This window comes from Heliangelus exortis, chromosome 3 (assembly GCF_036169615.1).
Source record: "Heliangelus exortis chromosome 3, bHelExo1.hap1, whole genome shotgun sequence".
NCBI lineage: Eukaryota > Metazoa > Chordata > Aves > Apodiformes > Trochilidae > Heliangelus > Heliangelus exortis.
Genome location: NC_092424.1, coordinates 17,913,580 through 17,938,583, shown reverse-complemented (window position 1 = coordinate 17,938,583; position 25,004 = coordinate 17,913,580). Strand labels below are relative to the sequence as shown.

The 25,004-nt window shown below is 36.1% G+C and overlaps 1 protein-coding gene across 5 annotated transcripts in view; it reads right to left on the bottom strand.

The window, feature by feature from the left end:
• Window positions 1-25,004, bottom strand: part of SRBD1 (S1 RNA binding domain 1) — a 123,168-nt gene that overhangs the window by 17,024 nt on the left and 81,140 nt on the right. For all 5 annotated transcript variants that reach the window (XM_071739443.1, XM_071739446.1, XM_071739445.1 and 2 more), the window contains exons 18-19: window positions 3,149-3,255; window positions 624-800 (exon numbers count right to left, since the gene is read on the bottom strand). In XM_071739443.1, coding sequence (XP_071595544.1) covers window positions 624-800; window positions 3,149-3,255 — 284 coding nt within the window. The remainder of the gene's footprint in view (window positions 1-623; window positions 801-3,148; window positions 3,256-25,004) is intronic.

The following is a 25,004-nucleotide window of genomic DNA, read 5'->3' as shown; positions in this document are numbered from 1 at the left end:
AAAAAGAGGGAAAGCTTGGTACAAAAACAGGGAATGAAATACGAGGGAAAAGGATGACCCAGTGTTAACAAAAGAGTTGGGAAAGGACCTCTTACACATTTGAGATACAAGGCAGTCACATCCCACTTCCAAAGTGCAGGACTATGATGAAGACAGAGCTTGGTCCAGGAAGCTTGTTCAACTGTCCCTCCCCAAGCAGCAGCATTGAAGCTCTCATAAATTCTTCTCTAGTTTCCCACTGTTATGTTCTGCAGTGTAATCTTTACCACACTAAAATGAATTTACAAATCTTTAAATTATGCCTCCAATACTAGACTGTAAGGTTTTAACATCTCAGGTCATGACACCACTGCATGCCAATACCAATTCAGTTGCAGAATTTTAATTAAACTTACATAGTTATAGAAATCCTGACTCAGAGTACTGGGCTAATAACCCATGATTACTCAGTGGAACATCTGTGTCCAACTACTGACTTGAAGATTATTTGTTAAGATACTGTCTTGAAGAGGGAAAAGTTTTAGCATTCTTCAAATCTCAAGCCTGAAGGCAAGACAGAAAACGAAGAAGCCTTCTCAGAGTATTCTGGATAAACTAGTCAAGATAGCAAACATGTCTGTTACCTGCAGAAGTTCTTTATATATTCTTGATTGAATCTGATAAAGCCAGCACACTGTTGGAAGGTTTTGGGACCCAGACCTTTAACTTCCTTGAGCTGTTCTCGGTTTATAAATGGTCCATTCTTCTCTCGCCATTCAATTATATTTTTAGCCCTGTTAGCATTCAGTCCTGCAATGTGTCTAAGAGAAAGTTAAAGAATACATTTACTACCATTGAACAGTCATTAATACAAGTCCTATCCACTACCAGGTTACATACATTAAATTCTTGCTTACAAAATTGAAAAACAGACATGAAATTTGCAAATAGACTCCCAGACCAAAGGCATCATCAAACAAAGGATCCCATCTCTCAGTTCTGTGGAAGAAATCCACTCAAGTCAACAAAACTTGGTACAGCAACAAGGTTCTGCACATACCTAACCAGTAAGGTGGAGATATGTAATTTGCAATCTGTTGGCTATTTCTGTAGTGCCAATTCAACTTGTTATATCTGATGCCCTACCCCCAGGATGCCCTCATCAGGAAACAACATTGGAGGAGGGTTTAGGACAGATAAATTGTTCATAGCCCCCTCTCAGCTGTTCTTTTCCAGTGGTACCACAACACCTTGTCCCAGCATGAAGGGCTGATGTCTGCTATCCAGAAGGAGGGTGGCTGGGAGCAGCTGGCCTTCCACAAACCATTTTACAGATCCACTCAGCTTGTTCCTTTTCTCTCAGCTGCTCTTGAGATAAAGGAGCAGCTTGGAATAGGCTGCATGAGCTGTTCTGTGGGCAGCTCAGATCTAGCAAAGAATTCACCTGTAAAGTGCAACTGGAGCTAACCAAGCTCCTACAGGAAGAAGTGGGTTTGCTGCACATTTTTGGTAAGTACAACTTCCTGTGCATAGAGCAGGCTGAACACAGAAAGAGAGTACAGAGCTGTGGCAGGCACTGACACTAGTGAAAGAAACGTCACCTATATGACTCTACGTATGAGATGCCACTTCTTAAAGGCAATGACAGCAGAGGCCTATTCGTGGAATGTCATATCCTAATTCTAGAAAAACACCACAGGCAAACCTGGCAAAAATAGCCAAAATAAGACAAAATAAACCCCTGAAAACATTTAAAATTTAAATTAAATAGGAGAAACACACCTTAAGCCACAGACAAAATATTAATCATTAGAAATAGAATTGTCTTTTAAAACTTCTTAGAAATATTATGAAATTCAGTTTACACTGACAAAGGAATGTGACACTGAATTCACAAAATTTTCCACTGATGATCTCAAATGTTAGAGTAGAATACTCAGAAGTAAGGCATGTACTATAATGTTGTCATCTCTTCCACATGTAGCATGTGTCAATAAGTGTTGTTGATACACCAGAATTGTATATTCTAGCTAGAGTGACAATTCCATTCACTGTACATCTGAGGGGAACTGAGTCTGCATCTACACAGAACAGCAGAATTGAACTGCTGAGGATCAAGTCAGATCAACAGCATTATGCAGCATGGGAATATGAGTTAATTAGAGCAAAGAATTTAGCCAACAGGGTTACCACCTGTAACCATGACTGGACAGTGTCACTCCACACCCACAGTTTTCTGTAGACACAGCAGGACCTCAGCCTGGTGCTCTCTGCTGAACTGCACAATTTAGTTGTTGCCTGCAGAAAGCTGACAGTGCTCATCCTCTGCACTTGCACTATCCTTACTAATAGTTGATCTACACACACACACACACACACACACACACACAGAAAAAGAATATGGAGGAGAAAGTGAAAAAAAATAGGTAGAGAGCCTTATCAAAGTACAGAAAGATATTTTCAAGAATGAAAGTTCAAGAGAGCTAGCTAGAATATATTTTGATACCAAATGTAACGTTCTTGATGTAGATTATGGGTATTCTTTTTCTTCCCCTTCCTACAACAGAGTATGAAAGCAACTTTTTGCTCTTTTGGGAGGCTGTTCAGCTAAACAATTCTCAATTCTACACACTCAAAACAGAGAATAACCATTTGATTTATAACCAAGAGAAATAAAACCCAGAACATTTTCCAAGTAAAAAAATATGGTATAATTAAAAAAAAAAAAAGTAAAGAGGGATTTTTTTTCAAGCAGTTTCCCCTTAAATCTTTCTTTTTTCTCCTTTCCTCACTCCAATTTTACAACCTGTTCCACTTTGCAGTACCTATAAAAATACCTTCTGAGAGACAGAAAGTACATTTGAAAATCCTTCTCTTAGTGCAAAAGTACTAGGTAATTATATTAAGTTTTTCTAAATGTGCAGTGTTGGTTCAAAACGTTAAAATATCTGTTCTTCTCCAAAGAAAAGTTTTACTCTGGAGAATTACACATATCCTTAAAAACTCACTGATTCAGTGAAATACTGTCTTAATGTGTCATTTTTATGTAATTGGAAGTTTAACACAAGAGCCATTTGCTCCAGCTGAGCTTCAGTCAGATGGCAGACTAAACAGAGACTCTGTGATCCAGAGCCATGTAATTACTGGAATAGGAAAATGTTTGACTCACCTTAATAGAATTTCTGAGCAGATGTTAATATCAACTCCTACAAAGCTGACACACTCTTCAACCACACTGTCCAGAGTTGCTTTGAGCAAAGTCTGTGATACATCATGCTGAGAAACAAAAATGGAGATATCAGGTTACTGAAATATCAAAATGTACATAAATGAGATTTGCAAACAACACTAACATTAATATGGTTGCTGAAACTTACCAGTATCTTACATGAGGGTAAAGTTAAAAACAGAGGGTACCAGTAAAAACATAAATTGTAGACCATTTTTAGATGTACCTTTAGAAGATGCATACTTGGAAAAGTACCTCTTTGCAATGGCTTTGTCATGATACTCATGCCTATAATAATATTCTGCTCACATTACTGTATTTTTTTATTAACTATTTCCCCGAAGCACATAAAAACAATACTGTATTAAAACCAATTCTTAAAATGCAGTAATGCTTCTGTTCATCCACTACATCTTGACTTTAGTCTGACATTTATCTAGATCAAACATCAGTTTAAAAGTAGGACAATATTTTAAAAATAAGGTATTTAAAGAAAGGATCACAAATGCTGTACTTTTGCACCTGCACACACAAATGTTTAAAAAATTGTCCTCTTTATGAGCATCACACTACAGTACACTTATTATTTACTAAAAGAACAAGCCAGGTATTGTATGAGGGTGGGCAATACATAAGGTACATATCAGCCCTGCAGCAACAAAATGTTTCAGATTTTGAACAAATATTTCTGAGAAGACTGGCAGGTCCTTGACCGAAGCACCACTAATGGAAATTCTTCCAGTTTTTCCATTAACTGTTTATAGTGTTTCCCCTACTCCCCCCCCCAGAAAAAAATCAGTCACACTTGTCAAAGATAAAAGTTCTGAAGCTCTAAGATTTCTTTCCCTCTACAATGTAGGCATACTTCAGTCTGTAACTTTTAGTTCCCCATGCAAGCCCATCAGTGCTTAGAAGTCTGACCTGGAGGGAGAAGCCTCTACAAATGCAGGAGCTAATTCAATCACTATGTTGGCTTGGCTTCAGGGCTCTTATACATCACTCATGTAAATCTGGGTTGATCTGTTGTGGTTTTGTTATGCATTCATTTAGAACATCAACCTGGATTTGAGCCATGACACAAAACACTTCATTCACTGCTTTGTTTTATCTTCTAAGCCATTCAGATCTTTTAAAGATTTCACAGTTAAATGTAACAGGGAACAGGATTATTTTCCATCTGCTAATATTGATGCTTTATTAAATAGTGGTTACTAACTGAAACAATCATAAAACTTATGCCAGTGTATTCACAGCCACTCCATTCACAACCTCTAAGCTATCAGTACCTCACAGAAGCAAAATAAATTCACCCAGTGAACGATAAATTGCAAACACTAGGAAAACCTTTCAGATAGCAGTTTTGCCTCCAAGATGCAGCTATTGACCATGAGTTCCCTTTTTCAATGATGAAACTTGCACATCCATTATATTTATACAAAGTACTAAGAAGTGTTATGAATTTAGTTTCTGAAAGTAGTTAATTAAAACATTACTATCCCAGTATCATTGTCATGTCCTACTATTTCTGACAGGTTACACTCCAGAAAAGTTTCAAATCCAGTGCATTCTCCAGTCTTCCTAAAACTTCACTCATCTTCTCACGTATCAGAGTTAGGTATTATATACTTCTACATACTATTTATATGTACTGGGGTGGTATCAGATTATTCAGATGCTACTAGAAGCACACATACTCCGAACTACTCACTCGCTACAACAGGTCTGTAAAGACAAGAATCCCTCTCAACGGTTGCATTAAATGCATCAGAATAAAACCTGCACATAGAGAGTGGAAATCTAATGCGCCAGGCTACTTTTGAAGTGTGCTTATGCACAGCCTCCAACAACCCCTCCACACCCAGCATCAGCTGATCCCCTGCAAATCCTTCTAAATAAAACATCGTCATACTAACAGTAACTCTGAATGCAACCCTGCATGTGAGGGGGTCCTTGCTCAAACTGGTTTGTCTTTTAATTCAGAGTAACTCTTATTTAATAAAGTGTTCGTACCTGTGGAACAATTACCACAACTGTCCCCACATGTCCCCTTACAAAATCAGGAGAAAAAGAGTTCCCTCAGCCAGCTGAACCACTCACACCAGGAACTCGCTTTGAGTCATGCCTAAAGGTGCATGGACAGCCATGCCTGAACAAGTATGAGCATGGCCCATGGTGGGATTTTCAAACATCATCTTGAATTTACCATGGAAATAAAACACACAGGTTATATAAGAAGGGTACTCGGGAATTACCAGCATTAAAATATTCACTGCTGGTATAGCAGATCTGGAGCAGACTTCATTTTGAACGATGAACTTCAGGAGTAAAAAGGACTGATGTTCCAAATTTATGGAAACTAGGGCCCGCCAAAATAAGGGACTTGCCACAAACTGCTGGACTCAGAGCAAATCTGTGAGCTTTCTTTTAGCCTCACTCTCAAGAAAACAAAACTCCCCTGCTTCGCCATGGCATTAATTGGCTTGAGGTTTTTTTCTGTGGGGAAGACTATATAAATTAATCTGCCCTTTGAAACATCAGGCATTGTAACCATATTTTAGTATTTGTTTCCTAAGGAATTATTGAGTAAGCCACAGAATAAGATATATAACTTTAAATTACTTCCCTAATTGAAATTGCTTCAGTAAGTAATTGTAGATGACCAGTAAGTTAAAGTTGAAAATTACTTTTTCTCTAACATTTTACTAAGAGTTTCCCAAGTATCCCAAATTTAACTTGTATTCATAAATCTGGAAGAAAATCAAGGGCTGCTGGTTTTATTTCTGGTCATGTCTACCACTCAAAATAGTCTGTGGAAACTTTTATTAAAATTCCCAGAAAAATATTCTTATTATATTTTAAAGCCACCATTCTGCAAACCAATCAACCAAACAAAAAAACAATTACCTTCATTTCATGTTCTTTCATTAAACACAGCACAGACTGTTTAACACTAAAGAAATGCATGTAAGAAGAACTGTCAATGATACACATGGTAGTTTTGTCCTATTATTCTATTTCCCCAACACCTAGGGGGAATAGAATGAACTTTTTGCATGGTACAAAGCAGAGAACAGGGACTGATGTTCTGCTCAGTTTCGAGACACAAACACTCACTAGAAATAATTAAAATTAATAAAAAACAATTTGGTCCTTCAGAAGGTGCTCATATAACTGAATGCTATATTCAAGATTCAAAAACCTGTTTATGTACACAAATGCAATGAAGTATTTTAAGCAGTACACCAGTGTAGACATTGTAAAAATACATTTGTCATTAGGATGACAAATTTATCACAGAACCACTTTGGGTCCTATGAATCCAAAGGTTGCACTTAGTCAATATGCACAAGTACAGGTGGTGGACCAGTGTGCTGACTGACTCTGCCAGACCCAACACCCTAAATACTAGATTATTAGTGCTAGACTAGAACAATCCTAAGTGGTATCTTTTACATGTAATTAAATTACAACTTTAAGTTCTTTACCTTTGGTAACCTAAAAAAAAAAAATATGTGAACACTAAAACAATACACACAACTATACCGCTTTGGTAATCTTCCATAATCTAGTGCCCTATAAAAATAGTAATTTCATAAAATACTATATGATTGCACGTCTCTCTGGAAGACATTCAAACAGCTTAGAATTCTACCGCAAAACCCAGTAATTCCTAAATACTTATTATTCTATTTTTACAAACACTGGTAGACATTGACCCAAGCAGCCCATACATCGTTATTACTTTACAATGCCCAGGAGCCAAGCAAGGCACCTTCCAACACAGTTGAACAAGAATTACTCGTAGCCTGCAGAGCCTACAAATGTAGAGCAGACATGACCTAATGATGCTGGTCACAAAGCAGTGGGGAGGGGAAGAGTTCTCAAGTCTGGGCAGCAACCTGCAGGTTCTTGACCCAGGCTTGAAGTTACCGTATAACAAGATCAACATTCATCCTAAATAAGACCAAGCTGCATGCCAATCTATTTTGGTTTTTTTATCAAGTTATACATCACTTACCCTTTGAATCCAAAAGTCAACCTTCAATGCAGTAAATGCAATTTATTTTTTTCTATCTTTAAGTAAGTTCTGAACCACTTCTAACACCTCATAAAGCATTATTTTCTTGGTACCTACCATTAAGTTCTATATCCATGAATTTTAATATTGGCAGGATAGACTAACCAACATGCCTCTTGAAAAAACACTTCTTTTTCTTTAAAAACTTACATAACTGTGCAGCCTGAATGACTTTTACTGAATGAGAAATTAGGTGGGACAACACATCCCAAGCAAAGTTCAAAACTGTATTATTTTACAGAGATTCAATCCATGGAAATGTGTTTTAAAATTTAAAAAGTGGAAAAACATTCTCTACTAGTGCTGTGGCCCACATACAATTAGCTGTATTTCAAATGCTTCTGAAACCACAAAAGCAAAACACATTCATGACAAGACCTTAGGTAAGCAGGACTAGGATAACACAGTCTAATGAGAAGTAAACTTTTCAAGTGCAGAATTAGGAAAAAATTTAAAATGCACCTTACATGTCAGGTGGAATCTTTGTAAAGTTCAGACAGGAGGAGATTAATCTCTAGAATAATCTGGAAAATCCCTTTCAGTTAGATTCTAAGAAAACAAGCTTATTTCTCTGATGTTTGATAAAAGGACCTGATCTGAACTACTTCTTTTGAAGACTGTTTGTGGTTCCTCCAAATGTTATATTGTTATCGGATATATTGTTATCCTATGTACTTAACTCAGTCTCATTTCTTGTTTTGAAAAATCCAAATTCTGTTTATTTTAACAACATATTACTATTACAGAAATATCACTAGAGAGAGAAATGGATTTATATTTTCAAAGAAAATGATACAACAGAAACAAAGTCTGTCAGCTTTGATAGTAAAAACACACACAAAAAAAGCCCAAACAAAAAGAAAACAAACAAATTAATAATCACAAACAGTCAAAAAAAACCCAGCCACAACAAACAAAAATGCACACTTGACTGTCTAAATGCTTCAAGTAACTTGTAAGTTGCTGGAATTCATTTTATATTTATTTATGCTTGTGTCTCAACAGAAGCAGTAAGATTGCTAAGATTGTTACAGGAATACATACACATATACCCAAAATCTATCTCCCTCTTTCCAGAGCAGGTATCAATTATTATACAATTATTATACAATTCAGGGGTAGCAGCCTGATCTGCAATTATAATCAAAACACATTAACTCCTGGAGATTTCAGTGGCACATTTTATTTTTCCACTAAGTAAAAAAGATGATCACCAAACTGTTAGGTGGAAAGCCTACATTTTAATTGCAGTCCAAAACTGTATTTGCAGCCATTAAAGCTCCAACAAATACAATGGACATCCTGCAATACTACAGAAAAATATAGCAAAGAACATCAGGAGTGGAGTTTCACAGATCACATGGCTGAAAGCAAGAAATCCACTTGGGGATTTTCCTGAAGTCTTGAAACCCAGGTGAGTCATATGTGGGAATCCTGTCTGAAGTCAGTGACCAACCACACCCCTGGAGCCTCACCAAGCAAAAGGAGCACCCAGGAGATGTTATGAACTTGGTAAAAGCCAATACAAATACACAGACTTCTTCCAGATCCACTGAAGACATACTGGGGTTCCTCTCACTCCACTCTTGGAATACTTGGTACTACTTGGGATATTTCTAAAAACTACCCAAAAACTGAAAGTGAATTTAAGGGTATTTTCTAGAAAGGAAATCACTGTACAGCTGAAACATATTATATGGTATCCTAGATTTCTAATATAAGCAACTTCTCGCACTCACTGGCTTCATCAAGGTTTCAGCAATTGCTATGCTAAGTCACTCAAATCAGCAATGCACTGAAAAGTGTATTTCATACAATAAGATATCCATTCCCCCATCAAGAAAAAAAAGTATTTACCAAAGAAGGACATTTAGCAGTTTAATTCCATGCCAACAGAATTAATCATGCTACAAATTTAAAGGAAGAAAATTTTTTTTAGTTAACGTGGTGCCAGCTCCTGAAATGCTTGCAGGAAAAAACTTCTAGGTAATTTGACTTTCTTCAACCTCTCTGCCACCCTCCTTTTGTATTCTTGTAGAGCATGTCAGTTCAAACTGAGTACATTTAAAGAACACTTTGAAATCCTGCTGTTCAGTTCTCTCTCCTCTATTTAACTCCTCCTTGTCTTTTCTCAGGCACTTGCTTCTGCACCCCCAACTTCTTCCACTGCATAGCTAAACTAAAGGCAAAAATAAAGACAGGAACAAAACAGAACATAAGGAACTGTCCTGGAAAAAACAGAGCTAAACTCATAAAGAAAGTTTATTTTCTCTGCTTGCTAAAAAGCATTCATTTCATTTTAATTGGCATGGGGAAGCTCAAAAAAGTCATCCAGGGCAGTGTTTATTGAATGACCCATGGAAGACTGAAAGCTGACAGAAAACCAGGAAGCACGTGAAAAAACAGAAGTTTGTTCAGTGCCTGTGTTTATGGATTAAAGAAAAAGGAGAGTACATAAGTATCTATTGTGTCATTCACTTGTCTGATAACCGAAACCAATTTCAGCACCACTCATTACATATAACAGCAAGTTATATTTAAAGCAAAAGCATAAATAAATAATTGGTAAAATATACAACTCTAGGATGTAGTAAGTTTGTGTTTTTAAAAAATACGCTCTGCACTAAGCTTAACAAAATTTGCATTAAAATGTATATTTAGCACTTCACCTATTATAAATATAGCAGAAGCAAAACGCTGGAACATTGGAGGCTGGAAAGTTGACAGCACTGAATAATTCAGCTGCACCAACTTGTCAGCACTTGAAAATTAAGTGATCAATGACAATTTTTAAAAGTGAACAAGGACACCAACAGTTCTGTCCTTCTCAAAACCAAGAGAACCATTTCAGAACAACCATCACTATTGACAGTAGATGATCATTACTAGTAGAGCGATGAGCATAATATAAAAAGTGAGAAATGAAAATTAACTAGTAGTATGGCATAATCAAGAATAATGCATGTACCACCCATGTGCTACATGGAAATAGCAATGGAGTATTCTTGCAATATACATATTTGTTTTAAAACAAATAAGATCTTGGGAGATATGGGGGAAAAGCACAAATCAAAAAGGACTTTTTCTTCCCAGGGCAGACTTTGTGATTTGTGGCCTCATAACATGACCCCTACTTTTATTCAAGGTGTGGAAATTCCTTCAGAGGCTTCCTTAAAAGATTACAAAACCAGAGTGTTTAAATTACTTGTGACCACATAAAATAAAATAAAATTTTCTTGTGCAGCAAATTAATAAAACTTGTTTAGAACAGAGTTTTCTTCAGTTTTGTGTAGCAGAGGACTTGGAAATAACCATTGCACTACTATTACTGACTTAAACAGCTTACAAGTAACAAAGCCAGAGCTTTTAACTATTGCATTTACTAATACATTAAATGCAAATATGTAATCTGATTGCAGATTACAGCATCATTACCTGTTAAAATTGCCCTCTAATTTCTTTGCAAAGTCCTTTTTATTTGGTAGAGGTTCTAAAGCTTAAGCAGAAAAAGTTTTAGGCAAACATGATAAATCATGAAGAAAAAAAGTACCCTTCACTTCAAACTTTCAGTTCTTGAAAATGCATAATTGATAGTCCAGAGACACACATAGTTTTGATAACTTTTGGTTTTGCTGTACTCAGTCAGACTTCTCTGACCTGTAGGTGATAGAACTTCTGGGACATATTTTCTTACAGTAACAGTTTTGGGTTTGCTAGGATATTGTGAAATTAGAATGGCAATAACCTCCTCTGCCACAGCCACACGTGCACAAACACCACAGAACCTTTAAACTTCACACTGCTGAGATATATGTAGGTGAAAACAGTCTCAGTTTTACAGATATCAAAACAAAACCACAAGAACTTGGTATTAAACAAAGAAGTAGTAAATGAAAAAGAGAGGATCACAATTCTTCATTTCCCGTCTGTAACCTGAGCATCATTACCCAGAAGGAAAGAGCACATATTTAGCACATATTTTGCCTCTCCAATATTTTATGATGCTCACACACTAGTTGCTGGGTTCTCTGATTGAATGGTCCAGAGCCAACTCACAAGTGTTTTTATATCTTTGTTTTGAGTTGGTCCATGCATCAATGGGAAACAATTAAAAAAGCTCTGAATATCCTTCATTTTAGAAGCTATTAACCACTTCTCATTTAGCAATTCTCTTGGTTATCACAGCTGGCACCAAAAAAAAGTGCTGTAACTGACTCCATTATATGCTGTTTCAGAGGAAGTGCTCATATGCCCAGTTCAGGGATAAAAATTAAGATGTCCTCTTCCATAAGTTATTTTCAAGTAGGAATCAAGATATAGATACAACTTTGCTATCCCCTCAGAGTAGAAGATTTAAACTCTGGACAAGAGGTTGGAAAATAAAGCCATTTAATAACACAGACCTAGTCAAATCCTAGCAGTGGGGAAAAAAATGTCTCCAAAAGCTGATGCCAAGTTCTCCTGCTGCTGCTTAATGGCTAGAAACATCAACTAGACCACTTTACATGCATAACAAAATAGGATGAATCACTTTGTAAAACAGGTATGTGGAAAAATAAAAAATGACTGGTAATTTTTCTTTCAACTTAAACGGGATTTATGAGGAGCAGATTTTTATTATTGCATGTATGCTTCAGAAAGAGAACTGGAAAACAACATCCAAATGGTTCAAGTTTTATACAGACCAATAATCTCTAGGTATAAGACATGAAAACCTGGTACAAACAAATACAGGTAGTTAGAAAAATTAGAGGAAAGCATTGAACATAGACTCTATATTATATCCCATGAAAGAAATGATTAGTTTCTCTTGAAAATATTTCTCAAAGGAAAAAATAACACTACTATCTACATCAGCCATTTTGAAATTTATAATAGGAACAACAAACAAGAAGCTGTAATTGTTAATCTTCATGAAAGCTTATGTGCAGATAACTTTTTAAGCAATTTCAGTTTTCTCCATCATTCAGTTCTAATACCTTAAAAAAGAAAGGGATACCTGACCAATCAGATTTTTCAGTCTGCGACTCTGAGCATCTGAAAGAGGTCTCTTGGAGACCTGCAGCACTAGAACATTTCCAGCAGCTACTAACCCAGAAGCCCAAATTCTGCAAACAGATTGCTGTGTATAAATTACATTATTACAAAACAGCCTGAAATTTTAGCAACAAAACTCCTTTGCTCTAAGAGTCCAGTTGCAGCTTGCTGACTCTTCAGACATTGGGAGTATATATCCACACTGCCATTTGCAGAAGCCTATTGCACTTGCCCATAATTCACTCATTTCTGACTGCTTCAAAGGTTTCATAAAGCATTCATATATTTAAATCACATATATTAATCTATTTTCTATTGTCTTAATTACTTACCTCACATTTTATGACTAGAAGAAAAAAAAAAAAAAGGCAAAAAAAGCTCACCCCTAGAAAAAAAAAAAGCCATTCTGAAAGCTATCTCTGAAATTCAGGATGCAGACACTCAAAGAGACAGAAGCCTTAGTACACTTTTTCCCCAAGCTCTGAAAAACTAAACCCACACCACATTAAGATATTTTGTTTGCTTGGGACACTGGCTTTTCAGAAAAGATTGTGAAGAAGCATAGTGTCTTCCTAACAGAGCTGGCAAATTATATGGTACTTAGTAAGAGCAAAAGATAATTTGCTTAGTAAGAGCATATCTCAGGGTGTGATAAAACAGAAAGAGTCTAATGATGAGTACAGTGAGGGAAATGAAGAGCATGGACATACTATTTTGCACACATTTCAGGCCATAATCTGTACTACTACTGTTCTTACCCACACTTACAAGTGTTTTCATCAAAATACCTGGGGGTTCTTTAATGGTGCTTACTGAGTGAAGTACTTGTAACAATATCCTTTGGGTAATCAAGGTAAAGCTATGGCAAAACCAGAATTACCTAACACATCCTTTCACTGGAACAGGTATAGCTAACAATAACCAGCACAGCTTTACTACATGTAGAGAGCAGCAGTTGCAGGGAGAGAGAAGAGCAAGCAACCCTACCTGCTTACATTTTCCAAGAAGATGAGAGCATGTTCAGTAATGCTGCTTTAGAATGGCCTTATCTAAGATTAAAAATAGTATTTTGCTATGACTTAGGAATAAATGGGAGATGTCACTGACATAAACATCTTCCACTGAAGAGACAGAAATTGAGGACATGACAGGAATAACATTTCCTGAACTCTTCCAACCTCCACTTCTTTTATAGATAGTTACATCCATCAGCCAAATTAAAAAAAAAAAAAATGGAGGACTGCACAGCAGGAATAATGGGGATAGGAGAAAAAATATCCAAATAGACAGGGAGGGTTATTACTTATGAAGAATGATCAGATTATCAACTCACCTACTTTGAGGTTTTGTGTTGTATGAATTTATGCTAATCTTAAGGGAGTAAACAGGTATGAGACTGATTCACAGCAACATTTCTGTACAAGTTGAAGCAAAACTGAAATAAAGTGTGGTGACTTAAAACACTGAATTAGAGAGGAAAAAAATATAAGGATGCTTAGTTCTTCTGCCAAGACAAATGTGGCACAAAAAAATCCAGGCTCACCAAAGAATTTTCATTTTCCTCTACAATAACAACGTACAGTACTTACACCACTGCAAATAAGTATTACACTTCCTCCTGTAAAACAAGTGAGTTTGAAGACCCTCTATATATGTTTACCTGGTTGAAATGAGTAATTTTTATTAAAGTTTTATCTTCCAATCCAAGATTTCTGTGACAGCAAATCATTCTAATGTTCCCATCCTTAAGTTACTGATACACACTGCCTTAACAGGTCCTTCTTTAAAAGAAGAGATGAAATAACCATGCACATTATTGAAAATTTACCACAGTATCCTAAAGAAGGAATACCAGAAGATGTTACCATTAAATGCATAAAAAAACCTGAGAGATGCATCAATTATAAATATTTAGCCCTAATGCTGGGAAAGTCAGAACAAAAATCCAGTTTGTTTTACTCCATGCGGGCAGAGTTTACACTCCGATAAGTCTTCCCTGCTCCCTGTTTTCTCCTACCCATTTTAGAACAAGAAAAAAAATGTTCATTTCCAGTCAATAACACATGGAAGGAATGTTTTCCTATAGAAAATTATATGGAAGATGGCACATCAAAATGGTAACCATCTTCCACTCCATCCAACAGGCCAGTAGCCACTTACCTGGACCCTTTGTACTTCCAAGTGCAGGTCAAGGTCCTCGTGCTGCCCTCTGCATTTTGTACAGCTTGGGTCAAACTTCACAGCAGCTCAGCTTTCCTTTGAAACACTGCCATGTTTGGTCTGTTTAAGAACGAAATCTGCTTGCCCTTAGGGCTTGATAAAGGGCAAAATCCTGTCTCCATTTGAAGTCAGTGGGCAGTTTGCCATTTAATTCAATTGGTCTAGTATTTCACAGTGACCTTAAAGGTATACTGAAAAGTTTGTACCTATGTATCCTGTCTCTGGTTGAAGGAGCAGCAGTGGTATATATTAGTTTTTACCAGTAATGTCTGGGTGGCAACTAGGACACTTTCTCTCTTACTTTGAAAGCTCAGATGAAGCTTGCAAGCATTCATTAAAAATTATGGGACAGAACCGTAAACCCTGGATCATCAACATCAAATTTATCTTCTGGCTGGTATTCAACAATTCATCTTAAAATTTAGAAACTACCAAAAAAATTCTGAAAAAAACATTCACTTTCACTTGGTCTGAATAATTTTAAAGAAAAGGATCAAGTGTTTAAGATCATATTTCATAGCAAAAGCTCACATAGTTTTTAATATTAACCAAAATATGGCTATACCAGTGCCATAATGGAAATGATTTAGGAGACATTTGCAGAGACAACACAAGCAAGACATATTTTACATTACCACTTCAGCATCCTCAACAAATTACAGTGGCACGGGTTTGGATGAGTCTACCAATTTGTGTATCACCATGGGTAGGTGAAAATCTATAAAGAAAGTTCCACAGAAATAATTATCCATCTAAGAGAATAGTTGATCAAAAAAGTCTAGCTATGGTATGCAGAAAATAAGTTTTTTTACTGATACACAATCATAACGATCCACAATAAACTGGAATCAATGCCACTATTACTTACTTCTTTATAAAACAAGATTCAAGTGCTTTCTTCATGCAAAGCATAAATTTAGTCTTACAGCACTGTACTGTTGAGCTGTGAAAAACTCCAAATATTTCTCATGTTTTAGTCTCACTCTTCAGTAAAACAACAGTAGGTATCAGTATCAGATGCAGGGGAAGCTCAGATCATTATTTTTTTCAGTAACCTCATGTAAAAAGAAAACTATTTCCAAGTTAAAAATACTCCTTTTCCTCTCAGATAATCTAAGTGAGTACTTTTATATCCTTCTTTAGAAGGTTGGCAAGAAATGCAGAGAGTATTAATTTTGACTAATGTCTCTATTTCCCACTTCCAACATTCTGTCATAATTTTAAAGACCAACTTGGTAAAGATGAGGGCAGAATAATTACGTTATGCACTGCTTTCTCAGGTTTTGAATGGAAATTAAATCAGTAATCATTGCTCAGAAGTTTCTTAACACCATAAGCTCGCCCTCACACCCAAAACTTAAAAAATAAATAGTAATAAAGGCTGCAAATCGACTTGTTCACTTGACAGACACTGTAGGACTTGTACAGTCATTAAAAAGCATTTTCCACTTATTTTCATGATCTAAAATGAAAACATATTATGCCAGCACTCAAATTTTGGAAGCACAACCTGCTAGCCCAGGAGAAGGAAAAAGTAGGAGAATGCCAATTAACCCAATTACTGACAGAAAAGATATCGGGATGAGTACCTATCAGGTGAGGTTCAAAAACACACCAGGAGCACCAGTGTTTAAAAAAAAAAATAAATAAAAAAAGGAAAAAGAAAAAAGCTCACACTCCTTGTGCTGAGTAGCACTATTAAATTCAGATGCAGGGTTGTGTTTAGGTTGGACAGGCCCCAACAGTAGAACAAAGTCAGTCTGTCTTAGTACCATAACCAAATTCTACAAGTTAACAGCTTTTCATGAAAAGCTGCCATTTCAAAGTGTCAATCAAACCTGAATATAAGTGGGAACTCCTGCAGAAATAACCAGCTGCAGGTTTGAAAAACATTTTTCACTGAAAGTGGAAACACAAAAGATGTTTGAATGAGATCTCTTTTCATTCCTGTAACAGTAGACGGTCATTTTCACAACATCAAGGACAAAAACACAAGACAAAATTGCAAATAACTTCTTGAAAGAACCATTTGCAGGGGTGATGAATGATTCAAGTTACAAATGACAGAATTATTGGCAAATGCAAACTCATTAATATGAAAAAGCTTCTCTTATTATATTGCAGTTTGTCTCCACTTTTTCTTATTGCATATGAATGATTAGGTTGTATGCATTCATTTCAACCCATGTTTAGTATTCACTTTCTCACCTTGAAGCAGCAGGATGCATCACAATCATCTAACTTGCACTGCAAGTAATATGACTTTACACAGTTTTAGTTTTTAAACAGAAGAAACAGTCTCAGTTCATCAAAATGCATTTTCTAACAGAAAAAAGTTAAATTTATAAGCTACCCGCTAAAGAACTCAAGTTTTCTAATTCAGTTCTGTACATCCAAACAGTGACACTCAAAAAAAAAAAGAAAAAGAAAAAAACCCCACCAGTATTTGTACAAGTGTAAATTGTAATGAAAAAGCAGCCTGCCAGTATCATGTTGGCCACATTCTACTTTCTGTAGAATATAGGAGGAACAAAGCTATCTTTCCTGCTGTTTGAAAAATGCATACTGCCTCTGAAAATATATTTGCTGTCCAAACACCAGCTTCATCAATTTCTTATTCAACAACCAGACTGATGTAGCAGTGATTTGTTTGCACAAATCCCTGTATTCAACACCATGAAACAGATTTAGCCAATAGGCAGGCTTACTGAAGAGTTACATTAGTACTTTAAAGACTCCCCCACACCTCCCAAAAGGTAACACCTGTACTGCAGCACTGTAGCATCAACATTCATTATGAATCACAGAATGTCAGGTTGGAAGGGACCTCAAGGATCATCTGGATCATCTGGATCATCACCCTTCTACTATTATTGTTTATATATGTCTCAGCACCCTGTCAAGCTGAGACTTAAAACTTTTTAAAGTGAGGGCACCTACCACTTCCCTTGGGAGACCATTCCGATGTCTGACTGTCCTCATATTGAAAAAATTCTCTTGTGCAGTTTTATCATAAACAATAAAAAAAAAATAAATTGGACAGTAGATGAACACCTTAGCATGTCTCAAAGTTTAGATTATTAGTGTAGACATCCTACTTATACATATTTACCTCCTTCCCAGCGTGACTATCACTACAATCATTACCCAACTGGGATAACATTAAGTCTTTGAGTGATGCTACCTTTTTCTTTAGCTGTACTTACCAAAGGGAAAACATATTTACAACGTACATAAAATTCACAAATTAGAATTAATGAAGCCACACAGTTATATTAAACATAACTGAACATATTTAAGACTTAAAAGTCTGAAGATTTATCACAGATGGAAAATAACATTATTCTTCAGCATTGTTTGCTGAAAACCAAGATGCTACACAACATAAAACTCAGACAATTCATCACTCACTGTACTGAGATATCAGTTACACCATCCAATTTTACACTGTATCCTGTTTTCTATATTGCAGATTAATTTCTGATATCCACAATGTCAATCTTCATGCTATATTAAGCTGCATTTTTCTCCAGCTGTAGGCTGCAGCACCCGAGCAAAGTGACCTGAGACTTTTTTCTTACACTCAAGTTTCACTCAAGTAGAATCACAGCAGAAGTTATCAATAACATCCCCAACAAGAAAACAAAAACATATTGAAATTTTTTTATCACTAGATCTTGTTCTTATCACTTTGTAGCACCAGCATTTGTTTTTAAGTAATCTGGAGTACATCCAGTCTGCTCTGAGGTTTGAGATGAATAATTAGCTGCACGAAAATATACTTGAAGTAAGATTTTAAGTTGACCATAAAATGTTGCTACCAACCTATTTTAAAAACTGATATAGAAAAAAAGGAAAGAAGGAAAGAATAAAACTGCCAAACCTAGTGCCTTAGCAAGCAGAGTGTTTTTTTCTAACATTCTGAAAAGCATAAGGTTTCCTATTTACTTCAGGAAACAGCTTACAAGTCAAAATGTGCTGGAAATTTTTTCGTTTTGTTTCGAGCTGCCAATTGTTAGTCAAGATTACTATTCATTTTACAGGATTGTTAAGAATGCAAATGGTTAACAGTAGTATAAACCATATACTTGGTTTAAGTTTGAATGTCTAACACTATTACACACTGCATACATCTGCATTCCCTGTTTATGGGAATGAAATATGTAGTCATTTGAAGTCCACAATATGTATACTGTGTTTGTAATAACTGCAGATTTTACAAGCACATTATTCTTTCCATTAGGATTAAAACCTCACCGAATAGCAATTTGTGAAAGAATTCTAGCAGGGCCTTGAGCCCAGAACTCTGACCTCTGATGAGATGCTTGGCAGCAACAAACTCTAGGTCTAAGCAAAACATCTGGTTTGAGTTAGACTTCCTGAAAAAATAGCCCCTGTACTGGGGAAACTGGTATTCACTCAGCTTTGTCTATACACTTTGAGTGACTTCAACACTGTTGCAGAGGGAAAGGAAAAAAAAATGTAATTGCCAGAATGCACGTCAATCACTGTAGACTTCTAGGTGGCCTCCAAAGAGCCAGGCACTTACATTAGGAGACACTGTACACATTTGTTCATGCTTCAAGCTTTTTCCTATTGTACTTTGTAGCTCAATGTTTTTTTCAGAATTAGTGCCAAATCTGAATTAGTCAGTCCAAAACTGAAGTAAAGCTCCAAATATAAATTTTGCCTGAAGAAATAGTTTCTGCTTTTTTTTTTTTTTTTAAATATTTTAGCTTCATTTTTCTTGCAAATTTAGACAATCACTGTCATCATAAAATGAACAGGAACGTTCCCAAAAGAAACATGAAATCCCACTGCCAAGAAATCGGTAATTACAGTAACAGCTTTTGGTCAGCTCCCAAAACTTTTACACACAACACCATTTTTACCTACCTTACATAGATAACAGTACCACAGAAGGGCAACTCTAACAAGAATGCCAATGAACTAGGGCCGGGTGTCCTGAGCCTACTGCTCAAACATGAAATCAGGACAAGCTCTATCAAAAAAAAAAACAAAAAACAAAGAGATAGAGCTAGAGCTCACTTCTCCTGTCCCTGAGATGGAAGGCATACTGTATGACAGTATTTGAAAAGGAAGAAATCAACTACTTTGGCAAGGTCAGTAAGAAATGCTCTCTGTTAAGAGCTCAGAGACACGAGCAGCTCAGTGCCATTAGGTAGGACTCAGCTTCAGTAACATACACAATGGCCAAGGAGTAGTAAGTGCAGGGCCAAAATCAGTTCACCACACTGACATTTCCTTTGCAGGAGACTTTTGTGTTTTCAAATACCACAGTGAAGCCTTTTGAAATTAATTAGGTCATAATAACAAAGCAGTTAGCAATACTTACGGTGACCTGATACATTATCAGAGACACACAGTGGCATTAAGTGTCCTATGTAGAACCAGGAAATGCAAAATAATTTTATTTGAAAGAAACAGAGAACTGAATGGAGATCTCTGTCAACACATTCACCCGTGTTGTATATAAATACACATATGTATAAGATATATGTGATAATACTTATTTATACACAATTTTCCTATGAATTTACCTTTGATGGCGCTATGAATGGGACTAATTTCTATTAATACAATACTTGTCTCAATAGTCTACTTGAAAAAATGTGCTCTGGTGAAAAAGCACCTGAAAAAAGTGTTTTTCTCCATCTACTGCTCTATTTTTCCCAAGTCTGCAATATCACTGTGTACTGTCAATGCACTCATAGTTTATTTTCTTCTTGTGACTGCTAATGCAATAATATTTTTATGTCTCATCTAGCAGTAACTTTATACTGGAATTAAATGTCAATTTCTACTTTCCACCCCCAAAATTCTAAATTAAGTGCCACTGATACCAGCCCTCTGCGTTCAGGCAAAATGCAGCCACCAACCCACAAAGGGACATTTATAAAGTAAGCCTTGCTTGTTTGAACTGCAACACTGCCGTCACTGGAGTTTCAGCTGGGTGACTTAAATAAATAAAAATAAACCAAAGTAATAAACACCATGTTTTATGGAGCTGCACAAAAAAAAAAAAAAAAAAAAAAAAAGTAAAAAAAAAATTCCTCCTGGTAAACTTGAAAGATTAGACTGAAAAGCTGCCTCTCTCATTCCGGAAGACTTCTGGCCCACACTACTCACTACCATCTCTGAAGGACACTCAGCTGTGGGCTGCAGGGCCACCCACACAAGTCTCTGCACTCCCCTTCAGGGCTGCAACGAGCTGCCCTTCTGTATATGATGAGAGAGGAAACAAAACCATGTTCCACATTAAGTTAACTTAGAAATTTCTCAGTGCAACAGGAAGAATGAATCTCCTCCTAGCTTTTCAAGCAACATAATGAATGTTGAAAAAACAAAACGAAACAAAAACCTGCTAGCTCTAGGAAAAGCCTTTGCAATATCCAGTTATGTTCTCTGAGCACTTAAATCTTCCTGCTTCTGATAGCGTTCCAATGGCCGTGTTATTCAAAGGTCTAACGTGAAACAATTTTACATTTTTTAAAAAGAAATAACTTACATCTGTCCACAGACTTTAGGTTTTAGGAAGACTGAATATAATTTTAGAATCATCATCGTCAGCTGGTTGACAGCAACAAAGATAACATTCACTTTAAATAACCCTGAATTATATACAGTTGAGTAAATTTGAATTTGTTTTGCTTTAAGGTCTTCCAAAGTTGAGGCCAACATGCTGAACAAAAATATTAAACTATCTATAACCCTGTGTCAACATATGATGCTACTGGGAATGGTAAGTGAATTAATTTTCCAAGGAAAATTAATTACTTATGACTTACAGTTGTAAAAGCAAACAACGTAACTCTGGATTAGGGCACATTTAATTTCTGTTTGGAGTAGCGATTAAATTAATTTCATATAATTCATGGTATGTAATGGAACGCAGAACAAAGATGAAATCTTAGACAATGATTGACACAGAAAAAAGTGTATATTTATGTTCATGATCCAAAAACAAAGGTCATAGATATTAATAATTGTCTAGTGAAACATGATTTTAGTTTCAGAAATGATTTTTTCAAAACTGTTTGTTAGAAAGTGTTATTAGCAAGATAAATATCTAAAAAACAGCAAACAGAAAGACATGAGAGAAATCTTGCATATTGACCCTTAGTGAAGAGACTACAATTTTCAGTGTACTGAATGACATAACTGTCACAGGATTGTTAAGAACAACAGCACCACTAATTTAAATTTATCCTACATTCATTCAAGTTCGTCTTTAAGGAAGAGAGGAAAATTTGATCACAGATCCAATATTTAAACAAAGATGTACCCTAACACAGCACTACAACTTAAAACATAAAAAGTACAATTTTTTTCAGTTACTTAAATTTTATAGTATATGGTTACTGAGAAAAATCCATATCTGCAATGAACCTACGAAAGAGCCCTTACAGCATTCCATAATTTGATATTTGTTCAAACTAAGGAAGAATAATTATTTTATGTACTTAAGTGAGAAACAAAGTTCTTATCCTACATATCTGCTACCAGAATAACTTATATTAATATATCATTTATGATTTAAAAATATCATAACTTTAATTGCCACTTACATACTGAAGGTATGAATTTGTTGCTGATTCCAGATTTTTAGATGTCAAGTCAAGAGCTGCTGTGCTATGAACTCACATGGAAACACTCAAAAGTAAGTTAATAGTATTTTTCCTTACCAGTTTTTCTGGTAAGGAAAACACCAGCAAATGAATATACTGTTAATTCACGAAACCAAAAGAACAGATGCAACAGATGAATGCTGCACAGCAACCAGGGACTACAGAATTCCACTAACAAATAATATTTACATTGATGATGTTTAAATTGACCACACACACATTCAAAGCAAGTGATTCACATCCCCACTGCCACTTTTACCTGACTTTGGAATTAAAGAGATGCTTTTACTGTGGTTATAGTTCAGTCAATTTTATCACTGTAACATTTGCACTAAAATCTGACTAGAATTTGTAACAGTGCATCTTAAAGATTAACTTACTTCACATAAAAGATGAATGTTTGAGTCTGAAATGCAAGTTCTATGAACACAAGTACCATAGGTAACACCAAAAGCGATCTGTAGGTCTCCGGCTGTCTTTTACTGTAGCATTTTTAAGACTGTTTCAAAAACTTAAAGAAGTTAGGGAATGAAAATTTAAATGAAGCCTAGATGAAAGGAGCTGAGCAATTTTTCAATGCTAAATCTGTATATTTTCACTTAAGGTTATTAAACACTTGAAATGTAAACAGGAAACCCAACAGCATTTCACACATTTCAGAAGCTGTCCAATCTAAATACTTCTGAAAAGATAGACTTCATCATCCTCTTCTCTGTTTCAGCTTTTAGTCAACCAAGTGTTTCCTAACCAATCAAGCTCATTTGCAGGATCTCAGCCTTTCAACTCCCATTTTGCTCCTTTTGCCATTTGGCTCCCATGTCAGAACAGTTTCTTAAGAGTTTAAATCTGCCTGGCTGGATCATAACTCAAGCTCATCAGTGCCAAACTAGGTCTGCCCAAGTACATTTATGGAAACGAAAAAAAAAAAAAAAAAACACAAAAAAGCTAGCAAGCAACCAACCAAAAACCCAAACCCCTAAAATGTTAAACAGGCTTGCATGGAAGGTATCCTAGGCCTGGGCAGTTCTGCTCAGGAGTTCCTATCCCCCACTTTTGTGGCAGTCTGAAAGTAAAGAACCTTTATACCCATTTTTAATGAACACTAAACAAACAGAAATTTTAATCCAATTAGAGCACAAATCACAAAAGAGTTTAAACCAAGCCTGTTGTCATATGGCAAAAAAAAATTCCTAACAACATTCTGCCAAGAGAGCTGGTAATTAAGAGATCAGAAGCAAACTGACAAGGGAAGGCAAATCTGTCCAGCAGCTGTTTCCTGTCAACACCCTTAGATCATCCCACCTCAGCATACCAACACTTCTGAAGCTTCCCTACTTTTCCTAAAACCTCATCAGCCCTGTTAAACCCCACATATGCAACACAAACTCCCTAATATTATTAAATAGCAGTGATACAAGGGAGGGATTATTAATAGTACTGTCTAAAATTTACCTGCAGTTCAGGTTGCTTACAAAGGCACATCTCTGACAAGTTTTCAAATGCTGTCTACAGTGAATTTTTGGTGACAGCAATGAAAAGAGATGCAGTCCATGGGCTGCTTTGTGAGTGACATTTGCAGATGGAATGATACCACTGTGCTCTTGCACTCCTTGTAAATACACATGCACTCATTTTCCTTCATTTCCTTAAAGGGGCAGCATTGCATCACAGTGAGTGGGCATATCTTCCTGGAGATGCCAGTAAATATTCACAGTGTATTAACTAAAATAATTAATAATGCAACTCTTACCTTCTCTCTGTATCTCTTTGCTTTGTTATACAAGTTGACTATGCTTTGCTGATGGGACAGTGCATTTTTCTTTGCCAGCCAGGGAATAGGTAGACACAACCAGAGAGACTGCCAAATTACAGGATATAAACCATCCCTGGCAGTCAGCAAAACTGCTGCTGAGGATTAAATTACACAAACTTGCCAGAGGTGTAACTTATTTGGAAAGGAACCTTAAGTTTTGCATACCTACTTCACTGGGGTCAGGAAGCATCCAGAAAACATTACGGTGTGATTACCTCTCACTGACTAAGCTGCCTGCAAAGATTTTGTTACCAAAGGTGTCAGCCAACTTGGTTAGCAGTGCTTTACTTTTCCAAATGAGAAGCACATAATTTACCCTAAAAATGGCACTAAACCCACACCATTTTACAACTTGCTTTCCTCACACTACACAACACTTTAGGATTCTTTAGGTTGCCAGGTGTTAGAAATCCTGCACTAAAACCAAATGTATTCATTAGTTTACTCATTCACTTTTTTTTCTTTTAAAATGTACTTTTTCCCTACAAACAAGACACTGCTTTTTTTGTCTGCCTTTAACTATATTTTAAAGGTACAGCTACCACACCTCATCCTTCAAAAAGTTTTGCTACACTTTAAAACTTTGAGTATTCCCCTCTTTTTTTCAAAAATTTCAAAGAAGCAATTCCTTACAGTATGCTACAAAAAAATTCCATGACAACAGCCTCTGCACAGGAGCCTATAGGTTCACAAAAGAGGTTTAAGTTTCCTTTACTGAGGAATAGAGCTAAGAGCACTGTGAAACTCGATCCCACATACCCCATCTTTCAAGTCCCAGTGAGTTAATTCAGAGACAAAAACAGAGGCAGCCCATAATTTGTCTAGTTACTATCATAAATTTTTAAATAACAATGATGGCAATGTGTCCTTTAGTCTGTGTTGTTCAGGGATTTCTGTACTATGAGAATAGCCAGTTTCTCTCATCATACCCTGCCCTTCCAGCCAGACTCGAGTCCACTGGTATGTTTCATAGTATTCTTTTTGTCATCCTAAGGAACA